The following is a 14937-nucleotide window of genomic DNA, read 5'->3' as shown; positions in this document are numbered from 1 at the left end:
TGAGGTCATGTCAAAACATTGACAGACTGTCATGACATATTTAGAGCTGTGTTAGATGTGAAACCCAATCAGAGAAAAACACAGTTTGAAAGAGTTGTCGACATTGAGCTACGCCGACATGTCTCCTCCTCGTAAATGGAAAAATGCCAAGGAGAAAGTGGTTATTTTACAGCTTCTATATCAATGCTGCCAATGGGTTCAACTTTAACATCAGCCTTGTAGCTGAAAACACATTGACAACTCACATCATAACTCATGTATTACTCCTACGAGATGAGATGCCCTTTGGTGCCACAGCACCTTCGTCTGCCAATGAATGGTCCAATATGCATTGATATGACCAGTGGTGCTACAACCATGACATGTTTGAAAGGCTGTCATTTTATAAAATACATTATTTACCAAGAATATAGAAATGTTTTGATTTACTGTTCAGAATTTGAATGTTGGGCCTTTTAAATTAAATGGACACATATTATATATTAAAAAAACTGATTAAATCCAAGAAATGTTGATGAGCAACTGAGCATGATTGCCTGAGATCCCGGTTGTTTCACGTGTCAGGTGGGTTGCAGCCACAGTTGCTGGGTGCATGTTGAGTTTGTTTATTATCCTAACTTCAGCAGAGTTAGCATTCTCATTGGTGTGACAGGAAAAGGACTGAAAATCAATAGTTTGAGCCCACAGGGCCAAACAGCAGAGTGGGTGGCTAAAGGTAGTAGAGGTTCAAAGGTGTGACTGACAGCATACTTCACAACGTGCATTTTAAAAGTCAAGGGCCCTTCACAAGGCTTGTTGAAAGAAACATTTGGGCGTCTGCCTAGATCTCCCACTTATTGTCTCATATAATACAGATGCACTCATTTGTTTTCCCAAAGACAAAATCACACACGTAAGCGTGACTGCTGCATATAGATTCACCCAGATTGACCCTGTTGTGTTGAATTTTATGATGTGGGTGTATTAAAAACCTCATATGGTGTTTTTTTTTAATCAAGGTTCATGCATGTATTAATGCATATTCACACACACACACACACACACACACACACACACACACACACACACACACACACACACACACACACACACACAGAGTCATCTAAGGCATTATATTATGAAAACCTTAATAAAGCCACATGAGGTCTATAACAAAGCTCTTGGCAGACACAGCCCTGGGCTTTGTGCTTTCCCCATGGAGCAGATCACCCTGTCTGTCCACTCCAACAACAATATTAAAAACACTCCATCCTCTGTTTCATCTAGATTTATGGGTGTTGCAAGTCTTGTGAAGGAAGCATTTTGGTTAGAGTTTTTATGGTTCCTTGTCTCATAAAATACATTTTATCAGATCTCCCTCCCTCTGTGGAGGCAGAAGTCTCTGGGGCCCTGCGCTATTCGAGGTTACTGAGCTCTAGTGGTTAATTGATTTTGTGATTAGCTGCAATTAGCACTGATTACATAAGACTGAAGAGGGTCCTTCTGTGCAAGCACAGTCATCTTCCTCCTCGTTTGACTCATAAAATATTTTCATTACTCACAGGTATCCGTTCCCTACAGTTTTCAGCAGCTGCAGCAAAAAGGACCTGACAGCCAGTTTTGAAAAAGGCATCGGGATGTGTCTGTTCAACATGCCTGAGGTCAAGGTGCTCTATGGTGGGCAAAAATGTGGCAATGGCTATGTGGAGGAGGGAGAGGAGTGTGACTGCGGAGAACTAGAGGTGAGTGTGTAATGTTAGGTCATGATAAATAAACTGCTTTCATCTCCAGACCTCCTACAATTCTTCAGCATTATTGTTAAATGTCTCTTCTGCTAAACTTTACCCATAGTTTACTGTTTTTATTGTGTTTTCCTATAGTTAATTTATGAAATAAGACGGAGTGCTAGTGGCAGTTTCATTGGCAGCCCGACAGACGGATGGCTCAAATTAGTATTTACCAAAGCAAATACAAATAGTTGACCTAAGTCTGTGCCAAAACAAAGGTAAAGTGACAAGAAAAGAATTATGACATATGAAGCATAAGGATATCCTCATGAAGGATATACAGTTTAATATCTAAGGAACCATCTATTATGATTTGGAATGCTATCTTAAATTATATAATAGCGTGATGTCTGCCTTGTTTCCCTTTTGGATTTGTTTACACCTTAATGCCCAGTGAGTCTTTTTGTGATTGTTTAACGCTTCAACCAGGATCAGACTGAAAGTGGCCTTGTCCTTCTAAACAAAGCACTGACATAAGCCCCACGAGCCCGAGCCAGCAGCAACAATAATGCTCTCCACAGAGTTGAGCGGCATCACGCCAAACCCAGGCCAGATCAGAGTGCTCAGACAGCACCTCTCTTTGCCATTAAAAGCCTCATTAAAAAGCCTGGGTCCTATTCGTCACAATGATAGGCTGCTTCTTTTCTGTGCAACTGTTCCACCTCCTTTGGCCCCGGGGACCATGGGAAAGGCCCTTAATGGTTTTCAGGCTGAAAGAAGTTCTGGAAAGCCCATCATGTCAGCTGTGTCTCCTGCCAGCTCCATCCATCTACTTCCTCCAAACTCTTACGGCACTCAGCTGTACAGTATGTTCAGACTATAATGGTGAGCTGACCCTCGAGGGTCTAGCCAGTCTGCCTTTGTGATCATATATACCCAAGCAGACACACACACACACATACACACATACACACATCTTACATGCTTAGCCTTGATTGAATGCTAGCTTCCATCTGTGTCAGGAGGCAGGGTGTTGCTGATTGGTGTAAGGCCATGGCTCATGATAAAGGCTAACATGAAACAGATGGGCCTCCATGGTGAGAGGAGAAATGTTACAGGGATGGTACAGAGAGACAGATATTGACTCTCTGTCTGTCTCTCTCTACTACACAAAGGGCAACTGAAACATGTAAAAATGGCTTGTTTTTTGATGATTTAACCTTTTTTGTTGTTAAAAATTGATAATTCCATCAACTACCGTTCACATTTGATTATTAAACTTGTTTTACGGTACCGACAACTAACTGATTGAATGCTTTTTACATATTAAAGGGAGTTTCTCCTTATTTTTCTGTTTTTCTTCCTGAGCCAACCCATGGTTCTGGGGACCTGAGTTTTGATGACGGGAAACATTGCTTTTAGAAATCTACAAACTGCTTTTTCCTCTCCTCTGGATGATATATTTTGTTGCTATGAAACACAGACCTACAGTGCAAGGTCTGCACCACCTCTGATAACAAAGTCTGAGCATTTGATCTGAGGGAAAATATGATCTCTTTGTGCTGAATTAATCCTTCTTTACTTTTGTTCCCCCTCACTCATATTCCCCTTCTCTGTTTGCCTTTTTAAATTTCCATTTGAAGGAATGTATGAATCCCTGCTGCAATGCTACCACCTGCACGCTGAAGGGGGACGCAGCCTGTGCACATGGACAGTGCTGCCAGGACTGTCAGGTATGAGGTATACAGAGAAGCCGGCATCGTCACTGGCATCATCACGCAAAAATATTTTTTCTCAACTTGAGTAATCACCATTAATGAAAATTGACAGATATTTCTCAGAGCTCTTTCAAGTCATTTCTTGTTCTTCTAAGCTTTATCTTGAGTCTTTGTCTGTCTACATCCGAGTGCAGCTGAAGCCAGCAGGCACACCATGCCGAGACTCCAGTAACTCTTGTGATCTGCCCGAGTTCTGCACCGGTAGCGGTCCTCACTGTCCCTCCAACGTCTACCTGCATGATGGTCATGCTTGCCATAACGTGGATGGCTACTGTTACAACGGCATCTGCCAGACTCATGAGCAGCAGTGCATCACACTGTGGGGCCAAGGTATCTGAAATACTGACCTATAGCATCTGTGAATGGTTCGGTAATAGTTGCCAGTTTTTTCTTATAAGTTTCATTGTGTGTTACAGGAGCCAAGCCGGCTCCAGGCATCTGTTTTGAAAGGGTCAACTCAGCAGGAGACCCCTACGGCAACTGTGGCAAGGACTCTAAAGGCTCCTTTGCCAAATGCGAAGCACGGTAAGACCTGACATTCCCATAGAAACCAATGAATCCATTTAATTGCCACATTCATTTGTGTAATACAGTGAAGGTCGTACACTGTATTTACTCCATACACAGAAATTGCACAAATGAAATAACCCATGTTATTTAACCCATTAAATGACTTTGTCTGGAATGTATACTAAAACTTATATAATTGACGTTTGGTGCTTAACAGTCTGTTAGTTGACAAGGTCATTAAAAAAGAACAAAAGGTCATATTGGTTCCAGCTTCTGTGTATTTCTCTTCATACAAAATCCTTTGGGTCTTTTTAAAATATGGATAGAATAGCACACGTTTATTGCCAGGAAGTATAAAACAGTTTATGACTGTTGGATAAAACAAGCAACTTACATACATCACATCAGGATTTGACACCTCGGGATGAGGTTCCTTCACATTTATGGACATTTTATAGACTAAACTATTAATAAAACACAATAACAGACAGCTTACACAATGGAAGTGATCATTAGTTGCAGCCCTAATTGATGCTTTCAGAGTTACTTGATATAATGCAGCAAGTTATAACATTTCCGAAAGTATGGTCTGAAAACAGCACAAACAAGCTGCCTGTTCTGCAGTTTCTCTAATTGGACAGCAAGGGGGAGAGGAGAAATAATTGCATATATACACATATGGGAAAACAGTGACATGTTATTTAATTATCACATTGTTATTCTCCATGTCGTTCTATTTACAGAGATGCTAAATGTGGCAAAATCCAGTGTCAAGGAGGAGCTAACCGCCCAGTAATTGGAACCAACGCTGTTTCCATAGAGACAAATATACCCCTGCAGGAAGGGGGAAGGATACTGTGCCGAGGTACACATGTGTACTTGGGCGATGACATGCCTGATCCAGGCCTGGTTCTGACGGGGACCAAGTGTGGAGATGAAATGGTGAGAGCTGAAGCTGTGGTTATTACATTTTAATAAATATTCCCTGTACAGCTTCAGTACACTTCACAGATAAATGTACTTTTCAGTAACACTAAAGTTAACTGGTTATGTCATAGATTTGATGAGATGACATGATTTTATGCACTGATGTAAATAATTATCTATGTGGAAAGTAATTAAAATGTAGCCAGCTACAAAGCTCTCAAAGCTGCCTACACATGGAGGCGTAGATATCTTAATATATCAATAACATACAATTGGGAAGAATCTAAATCTCTTTTAATAGTGTCAAATTAAAAGAGGACTCAAACCACCTAGACACAGTAACTGTAGGATTTCAGTGCTGTGTGAAAACATGCTTGGTGTATCAAAATGTACTGCCCCAATGCTGAGAAACAGGAGTGGAAAAAGTGATGCAAAGTGACAGCCCGTAACTAAGATGTTTTAAAAATGTCTTAAGGGTGTGTCCTCTTGTCATTTCAGACTCGCACAGCTTCAGCCGTTTAACAGACGTAACATAATTCAGTCTATTTGGCATCTAACAGTGCTCCTCAATTTAGCTATTGGTCACTTAAGTTTTGCAATTACTCCTTTTAGTCTAAGGAGGGTCTTGCCCCCGCCCTCATCTGTCAGGATACTGGCTGAGCTCATCTTCCCATATCTGGACACATATAGGTGTGGCGCCTGTAAGAAGCAATATAATAGCTTTCAAAATCAGCTTGAATATATTCTTGTAAAAACCCAGCATAAAGATAATTCATGCTGTGCTGAACTTTGTCAGTGGCAAATTAAAAGGAAAAGTAAGCGCAAAGTGCCGGTCCCTCTTAAAAGATTAAAGGATTTCTAATATTACTGAAATGTTCTTTGAGCTTCACACTGTCAATTTTTAATGTCGTTGTCTGCGTCAGATGTGTCTGAATCGGCAGTGCCAGAACGTCAGTGTTTTCGGCGTGCACGAGTGCTCAGCCAAGTGCAGTGGTCGAGGGGTGAGTACAGCACCTTTCATCCTGATAGTTGTCTATCTCAAACCCACAATCCACACTCAGTTTAGTTGTTTACTTAATATCCCATTTTACCCTCAAAGAGAAGCTCATTTCGACTGTAATAAAGAGTGGGTAGGGAGCCACTACAGTGTGTTGCAATCAATCATTTTTGGATGCTGAAAGGTTCAATCAATTAGTTATAATGGCTTCATTTATGTTGAGTTTTAAATGCCATTCATCATAGTCTCAGCCAGTCGTCCTTGTCCCAGAAGATGTGTTATAATCTGAAGGCCAGACTGTATTTGGCCAAATGCTGCGAGCAGTGACACACAGTCTGACTTTGAGCTGGGGAGCATGGATATTGGATTTTTCTTAAATCCCACCCATCAAATGTCTATGGGTGGTCCTGTGTCAGATGAAATGTGTGGCTTTGTGGTATTACCCTTAAATTCACTGGTAGGTCCCAGAGGCTTAAAGTTGTGCCTTCATCAAAAGAGGAGAGGAAGCAGTTTTTACTGTCTCTCCGTTCATTAGACGGTCATATTTAGTTGTTGGGAACTCAATTAAGACATATTTCTAAGTTCTTTAGGTTCTGAGGAATCTTTTACTCAGAGAAAACTTTTAGAAACATGGCACCCATGCACATACAGATTAGATCAAGATGTTGCCTTGGAAAGAGGTCCTCACCTGTTCCATATTACCCTGCTGGGGAATCCTCTTAGACTTTATCATTCCCACATTCTGTAGGACAGGAAGACAAGAGCGAGATTATATAAGTATAGTATAAAGGTCTGTGTGCTGTGGTTTTTGTACCAGCTATCTTTGCTTTGTGGAGTCTAGCTGTGTTGGTGGTTGACTGCCTTCTCTTTGCAGCACAAAGCGACTCAACACAGTCGACATGAGCAGTTGTTGACTGTGTTTTTGACAGTTAGTTAACAAAAGAAGAAAGTCAAAGTGGCGAGCTTGGGATCCTCAGAGCTGTCATTGTTATTTTTACAATTTTTTAGATTAATTTCGTTGATTAAATGAAAAAACGTTCAGTGGAGTCGTAGCAAACTCACTCAACTCTGAATCCACTTTCATAAACATATGTGACACCTATTAGTGTGTACACTGCAGGCTGAGGAGTACAGAAGCTACATATTCAAGGAGTGTAGAGTTAGGCAAGTAGTTAAATATAGCTTGAAAAAGAAGGTGATTACTCTGTTTCAGCCTATTTAATGTCATTTTCATTCTCTGCAGGTGTGCAACAACAACAAGAACTGTCACTGTGAGGCTCACTGGGCGCCTCCATTCTGTGACAAAGTGGGGTTTGGAGGGAGTGTGGACAGTGGCCCCATCAGATTAGCAGGTAACCCTAACTCATGGCAGAAAATACTGGCATGAGAATCTACAAAGTTTGAATTTCACACAACATTAAAGATTGAAATCTGCAGATATGTTTACTGATCTGGTCTAAGACTATACCAGCTTTGGTTCTAGAAGGTCTTTGTCTCTGAGACTTCCTGTTTTTTCTGTGTGGGTTTGTAAAAAGACCACAGGAACCTGACAGTGGGCATTCTGGTGGCTCTTCTCACTGCTCTGGGAGCTGGTCTGATCATCGGCATCAAGAGAAAACCTCTACTTGCCCTGCTCTTCACCAGTAAAAAGAACCCAATTGAGAAGCTCAGGTGCTTTTTCAGAATAAGATAAAAAAATAAAGTTTCTTTTTCACCATTTCTTTTATCTATAAATGGTAAAAATTAGTGACAGATGGAGCTGAGTGGGAACATGTTTTTGAATTGTCACACTGCAAAGCCAATTACTGTTTATAATTTGTTTTTAATTATATCATTGGAATCATACTGTTACCTTTATGTAACAGATACATGTTGTAACAGATGTATGATTAATGATTTCTACTGTATTCCAGATCAGTAAGTGCTGCAGTCAGTGGACCGTCCACTCCTAACCAGCCTCCGCCAGTGAGCACAACATCTCCTTCTCGACCAGCCCCACCTCTGCCACACAGCGCCAACATCTTCAAGGTCACTGGATTACACATCTTTTCCTATCAATTAAAAAACCCGCTGATAGACTTTTGCAGATAGACAGGATGTTTGTACAGTAACTGACTCAAACAAATGGAGGATCACCAGCAGATGATCTGCACATAATGTTTTTCCTGCAGTGCTGTAACTGTTTTGACAGTGACAGATCATTGTGAGCAGGACTGACATGTTGTTTTACACAAATGGCAGCTCGTTCAAATCCAATTAAATCATCCCTCTCCGAGTGGAGAGTAGTGATAATGGAGTCTGTGGTGAGCCATGTGTTCCTGACACTCGAATACATTTGTTGTCGCGAACAGCTGCCTGTTAAAAGACAAACAGATTAATCTGTGCGGTTGCCACATCTTGATGGAATCTTGACACAACTGCTTACTTAAGATATAAAGTCATCCTATCACTATTGCAACTAGTTGCAGGACTGAGCAGACATTTAGCTATAATGACGTGTGTTTACATCACTGCATACCTAAATACTCTTTTACTGCCTTGACATGCTTTCAAATGGGAAGTGAGCGACCCATAATCGACCGAGTTAGGCGTGCTAAAATATGAAGAGCTGTGTCTGCATTGACATTTATGTTGCTGGGTGGCACACGAGGGAGTCAAGCTGTTGCTCATTACCCTGGGTTTGGTGTTTTCAGTTAGTAGCATGTGGTTTTCATTTGGGCACGACCAAAAAGAAAAGAGGGATGTAAGACTGTCTGATGTAAGCACAGTGCAGGTGAAGTCATTTTCCATTTGTCATGAGGTGCGTTAAACTGCCCCATGAGTGCACGTGTGCATGTCTTTGTGCATGTGTTTCATTGTGTGTTTTTTAGCCGTGCACATCTGGCCGGGTCTAAATAGCAGGCAGATTCATATTTTGACCCTATGTATGTCTACTCTGTCACAGTGGGAGTGTGTGTGGGCTCTTTAGCTGTGTCCACCTTTGTATGATGTCAAACAGGTGCTTATGGAACAATATCAGCCTTTCCCTTTGATTGGTTACCTTAAAAGAGCTTGGGGAATAGTAAGCAGCCAAGTGGGAGCGTTTGATTTATACATCTTTGACAGCATCAGGAAGAACAGCATAGAGAGAGGAGGAGGTAAACATGACTTTTTCTGATAGGAAGCAGACGGTTTTTCTTCTGGCTCACTCCTCTGGTTCTGTCTTTCATCTTTCTGCAGCCTCCTCACCGGGGGGCGGAGACGGCGCTCCCACCAGCACCCTACGCCTCCCACAGCTTGCGCAGACTGCCCCAGTGCCCTCCAGTTCACCTCAGCCACCCTGTCCCGCTATCTCTTACCCTGTCCCTCTCCACTGTCCCCGGGCAGCCTAAACCTCCTGTGCCTCCCCCTCACCGAGCCCCACCCCCTCACATCCATGTCGCACCCAGGGGGGCGTCATTTCGTAATGTGTCTCGCCATAACTCCTGCAGGATGGTCATGGTGAGTGAATTCCCTGTTCCCTCAGTTGGAAACATGTTATTTGATGAGGTTACTGTAATTTCTCCACTGGGTCTGGGGGAGCTTTTACTCACTGCTAAAAACTCCCGACACCTTCAGATGGATGCTGTGATGTCAACCATCTTCATGGATCTTTAGTGTCATAAAGAAACATGTGCATGTTGATAGCCATACACAGTGTCATAAAATAGTGAAGTTATGGTTGGAGGAGCGAGCGTCATCAAAGCGAGGATTTAATTCTACTATACAAACCACCACATAAATAATGAAAATGGAGCTAGACTCGTAAAGTGTGGAGACAGAGAAGATGAAACAGTGAGCAAGGATGGCCAAAATATCAGGAGATGGTAAACCTAGTGCCACTAGTATTCCATGAGTTCAGACGTTGCGTTGCAGACTGTCAAAGTTGAGGGGAAGAGAAAGCCAGAGGTTCCCTGTGTTAAATCACTCTCACTCAGTGATTCTCAGAGACTCTCGTTTGCCTCTAATCCGGTTTGACTTGTACCCTGTGGGCAAGTGCGACAGATATACGAAAACAGAGAGAGGGAGGAAAAGACAGAAAGACAGAAAGAGAAAGTTCAAAGTTGATCATGAGTGTAAATATTGATTGATCAAAGATGATCAGTGTTTTCTCTGAGTGAGCAGAAACTGATGTGAAAGAGGCACCTTGGATTTTTACATTTATTATTTGTCTGACGTGAATTCGTGGAAAAAAGAGACATTAATCATAGTTAAAGGAATGAAACATTAATTAAAGCTCCAAAGGAAAGTGCTAATGAGAAGAGGGGGAAAAAAAGGATCAAATGTGGATGAAAGATGAGTAGTGAGTTCCATTCTGAAACCAGCCCTGAGTTGATTTTAATTTATAGCAGAGATTGCAGTCTAGCCTTTAAGGAAAGTGCTGAAAATGACACCACAGGGGAGCTGAGGTCAAAGCCTCACCCCCACCAGCATCAAGCTAATTAGAGCTATGTTAAACAGATAATGACATTCTTGTCTTGTCCAGATTAATGGAGGGGTCACGGAGGAGGTCTGGCTTTAAAACGTAACACTGCTCAGGAGTTAATAAACATTATGACAGCATATGATGGAACATATTAGCATTTCTTAAAGAGCATTACCCTTTTAATTCTCACTGATAGATGTGTTCTTATAATGTTCACTATTTATTCATCAGGTCCCGTGTGCTGTTACATCTTCTCTTTAATCCTTGTTATCATGCATTAATGTACGCACTAAATCAACGTTTAATAAATGTTGGTAATCAATAATATGGCAGGTGGCAGGATTTGACTTCCGGAACTTCATTTTCCCACTCAGCTGCTCCTATTTTACACCACAGTGTGTTGCCATTAATGGATCCCGGCATTCATACATATATACATACATACATACAGACATACACACATATTGTACATGGAAGACTTTACTGTTGCATAAAGCAGAACGGTTTTCCGTGAAAATGTTAAGCAACGAATTTGCCTGCAACAAAGGAGCTGTTTTGAATTGGCAGGCACGATTCGACAGGTGAGTGAGGTCTGAGGTTCGGCTCTGTAGCTCCTTCCAATCTGTGGAGGCTTCTCTCCAGCCAAGAAGATAAGGATATGAATGACCACAGTGGGGCTGGGTGGAAGGCCATTATCGTGACCTCAGTCTTCTTGAGGAGATTAAAACCACATGACAGCTCCTATCATCAGCTGTCCTGATGCCTGAGAGAGGAGGACACAACAGGCCTGAGCTGTAACTGTCTGGCTGCGAGTACCACCTGGTGGGGATTATTTTAACGTGTATGTCCTTTATCAGGAGTTGGAGAAGCCCAGTCCTCCTCAGAAGCCCCTTCCTGCTGATCCCAGGAGCTCTCGCGTAGTTCGAAGTCCCTCTGTACTGCAGAGCCACACTATAGTCCAAGGCCTTTCTGCTGTCTGTGGTCCTGCACCAATACCTAACGTACCCAGACCTGTGCGCCCTGTCCCACACCCCAATAGGTATGTCCAGATTATTCCAAACTAAACCATTCACTTTAACTGTGTGTGTGACTTCCTGTGTTCATCTTTGTTTTTCTTCTTTATTTAGACCCAGCCCCAAGCAACCTCCAACACTACCAAAGCCTTGCATAATTGCCAACGTCAAATACAGCAGCTGAGACTTTGGCCAAAAGGGACATTGTTGTGATAAGACACTAAAAAATTGCACTATGAAAAAACTGAAAACCTTTAAAAAATGGTGGCTTGGCTTCTCTGAAGGTCGATTCAGAGACCTGCCGTGTCCCTTTGGTGCTCTGTCTCTGAATGGTGCTATGAGTCTGCGCTCAGGTACATGTAAAGTATTTATATTGTGTATTTATTGCCACACAGTCCACTGTGCCAGACACTTTCACTATGTGGTAGCAATCTAGAATTTTTCTACTTGTCGTTCGCATCAATGTCACATTGTTTTATCACAACAGCTGATCTTTACGGAGGTCAGATCTGTCAAAGTCAACCTGTGAAATTGTGATTGGAGAATTCTTTTGTGAAACGTGTTTAATGAAGGGAACCATGTACATGATTGTGTTGCTCTGTATACAACAGGAAGTGTTATTGTGCACAGAGGGAACTGATGTTTTCATACAGATTTGAGCCAGACTGAAAAGGCTTGAAACCACAAACGACTCATGATGAAACTGAAACACTGGGTGGATCCCAGCTCCCTTAACTAATCTTTCCACAGTCCTCGCTCACCCAGGAATTTGTTCCTCTCCTCCATCTTGAAGAACATCTCTCAACTTTAGTGAGAGGGACTAAGACGCAAGGATGGGCTCAAATTGTTGCTGAAATCAGAAGTCAGCCTATTTCTTGTTCACCTATATTACAGAAAAGTACACTGAATTGCCAAATACCACTGATCTGCCATATCCTTCGCATCAAAAAGACCCAAGATGCTCACCGAAGGGAACTGGGTACAGACTGGCACAGTGACAGCGACAGTGTTGAGGTGTGGATTTTGAAATTCTGTGACTGGAAAAGACAGAATCACTCGGCACGTACACGTTTCTAGATCTCTGTCTGCCACTGAAATGAGGTTTAGTGGTTCCTCATTGTAGTCTGAGCCACCGATCATCAAACACTAACTGGCAGATATTCATTTTCTACTTTTTGTATCTTTTATCTTTGGCTATTGAGATTTTTTTATTTTACACACATACTAGGTACAAAATCCTACATAAACTGGATGTGGTAAATAAAGTGTTTTGCTATTTTTGCAGACATATTACTGGATTGCAATGCAGCATATAAACATTCACAGCGGACGATGTTTTCTTTAAGCACAGCTGTTGTTGATGAATTTGTAGGCTTTAAACTGACTTGACAGAAATTTGGACTTTTGTTACTTTTGATACTGTTATATTTTGAACAATACACTAGTTTTGCATTCATTGCTACGGTTACTTTGCTTTTTCAATGCTACAGTATGTACCCGTGTACTGATAGACCGTTTGAATCTGACTCTACTTTGTGTCCATATGTTCCTTGTAGGCTGTGTTACAGTTGAACCCATTTGCTTTTTATGAAGATTGTTTGATACATCATATGTTAAAACTAGTCAATGTCTATTTGTGCTATTTTCATCACTCAAGCAGTATTAGTAAAACTTTTTTTTTTCAAACCTCTTCTCAGTATTTTTTATGTTATTTGATTGTATCTTAATGTTTCACTCCAGATTTCACACTTTCATTGATTTTTTTAAACTTCAATTACTTTGTATCTACGAAACGTCACCTTCCTTCGAGTGGCACATCTTATGTCAAACTGCAATCAGAAAACTGAGTAATGATTTCATTCATCAGTATATGCAATTTAACATTGTTCAGCAGTTTGTATTTTAAGAAATGTCTGAAACTTCAGATTTGTTTAAGCTTTTAACACCAACAGCTTGTAGCACTTTGTTTTATTTCAACAGTCTGAGCTTTTGACTAAAAGTAATTTGACAAGGTCTTTGTAAAGGATAAAAAATACTGCTTCAAGCGATAGTGGTATGGGATTCTGTGTTCAGTGTTGCCTGTCAGAATTCACTGGGGCTAACTTGGTGCAGTGTGTGTGATTAAACGATGTTGAACAAAAACATATGGAAAAAGGTCCTTTGCAAATAAGAAATCAAAGCAGGTCCATGTGGTAACAATGACACAGTGTCACTGATTAGAATCTTCTGATCATTTTCAGCTTTTAGAAGATGCAATAAAAAATCAAATAGTGATTCATTAATTCCCTTGAACTGACCAACTTAATTATTTGACTTGAATATTTTATTTATATATTTTAATTAAAGCACATTTAGGGTTTCATGGCTGCACAGTCCGTAGTCTCTGTTGTCTGACTCTCTTCTCCATGATGTTCCATAAATTTTCAATAGGAGATGGATCTGGACCGCAGGCTCGCCAGTCAAGCACATGCACTCTATGTCTATAATGTCTACAAAGCTGCATTGTTGTAGCACCTGCAAGACTGAGGCCTGGTGTTGTTCTCCTGAAATGTCCACAACTTCCTGGGATGTTTCCTTAATGGCACCATGTCTCTCTAAGATCCCACTATAAGCCTCTGCATTGATGGCGCACACATACACACACACACATACTGTATGCAAGTCACCCATGGGCTGTGTGAAGTGACGCCAGTTTAGCTCATGTGGCTGTATTCATCATGGTGGCAGGGCCAGGTTCTCGTACAGAGCCACCTGAGGACTCAAAGGTCACAGGCATTCAACACTGGCTTCAGCTCTTGGCCTTTATACACTGTGATTTCCCCAGAGTCCCCGAATCTTTTCACATTATTATGAACTGTAAATGGCGAAAGAACACAATTCGCTGCAGTCTTGCACTGACAGATATAATTTTTTGAACTGTTCTCTCAGTGAGTGTACAGCCACGATACATCTTTTCTTGTAGACTGAGCCTTTGGTGTATGCACCTTTTTTCTGTGCAGTCATGATATTATGACCCAATGCTTTCCGCGTGACCTGCTAATTCTGAATAATCTAGATGAATCTGGTGTTACTTGAATATTTCATGAACCTTATTCTCTTATTTTGCCTCTATCCTAACTTGGTTGCAGGCATTAAACTCCATACCGATAGTGTTGGTCTGAAATAAGTTGTGGAGCTTGTGCAACTTTTGTCTTTAGGGTTGAAATCTTTAACTATTTGCATCGAACAAGAGGATTATATTTTACAGATTCACAAAAGGTTTGATAGAAATCATTGGAGGTTGTCATGGATCTAAACTGACTGATAAATAACGTTACAGCGCCCTCTTGTGGGAAAGCTGCACAAGTGATGCGTTCAAGTGTTTTAATCATGTACTTCACATTAAAGAGTCTACTTCATGGACCACCTAGATTTAATTACTTCTGATTATTAAGTGGATGTTTTCTGTTATAGTTCTGACATTAATTCCACCCTGTTATCCTGCAGGCTAAGATATGGGAAGTCATCATTGTGCGGTGTAAAGTACTTCCATCATGTTCCAGTTAAACAAAGACGCTTTAAG

General features: G+C 41.3%; 1 protein-coding gene across 1 annotated transcript in view; it reads left to right on the top strand.

Annotated features, from left to right (window-relative positions):
* The window catches only part of LOC113156751 (disintegrin and metalloproteinase domain-containing protein 12-like), a 57276-nt gene extending 43723 nt beyond the window's left edge, over positions 1 to 13553 (top strand). The window contains exons 12-23 of the mRNA XM_026352048.1: positions 1544 to 1721; positions 3350 to 3439; positions 3619 to 3814; positions 3901 to 4009; positions 4738 to 4936; positions 5845 to 5922; positions 7162 to 7270; positions 7454 to 7589; positions 7832 to 7946; positions 9138 to 9398; positions 11220 to 11401; positions 11490 to 13553. Coding sequence (XP_026207833.1) covers positions 1544 to 1721; positions 3350 to 3439; positions 3619 to 3814; positions 3901 to 4009; positions 4738 to 4936; positions 5845 to 5922; positions 7162 to 7270; positions 7454 to 7589; positions 7832 to 7946; positions 9138 to 9398; positions 11220 to 11401; positions 11490 to 11559 — 1723 coding nt within the window. The 3' untranslated portion in view covers positions 11560 to 13553. The remainder of the gene's footprint in view (positions 1 to 1543; positions 1722 to 3349; positions 3440 to 3618; positions 3815 to 3900; positions 4010 to 4737; positions 4937 to 5844; positions 5923 to 7161; positions 7271 to 7453; positions 7590 to 7831; positions 7947 to 9137; positions 9399 to 11219; positions 11402 to 11489) is intronic.
* The last annotated feature ends 1384 nt before the right edge of the window (positions 13554 to 14937 follow it).

Source organism: Anabas testudineus, chromosome 19, assembly GCF_900324465.2.
Source record: "Anabas testudineus chromosome 19, fAnaTes1.2, whole genome shotgun sequence".
Lineage (NCBI taxonomy): Eukaryota > Metazoa > Chordata > Actinopteri > Anabantiformes > Anabantidae > Anabas > Anabas testudineus.
The sequence above is the reverse complement of the archived record's forward strand: the minus strand, read 5'-3'. Positions and strand labels throughout refer to the sequence as shown.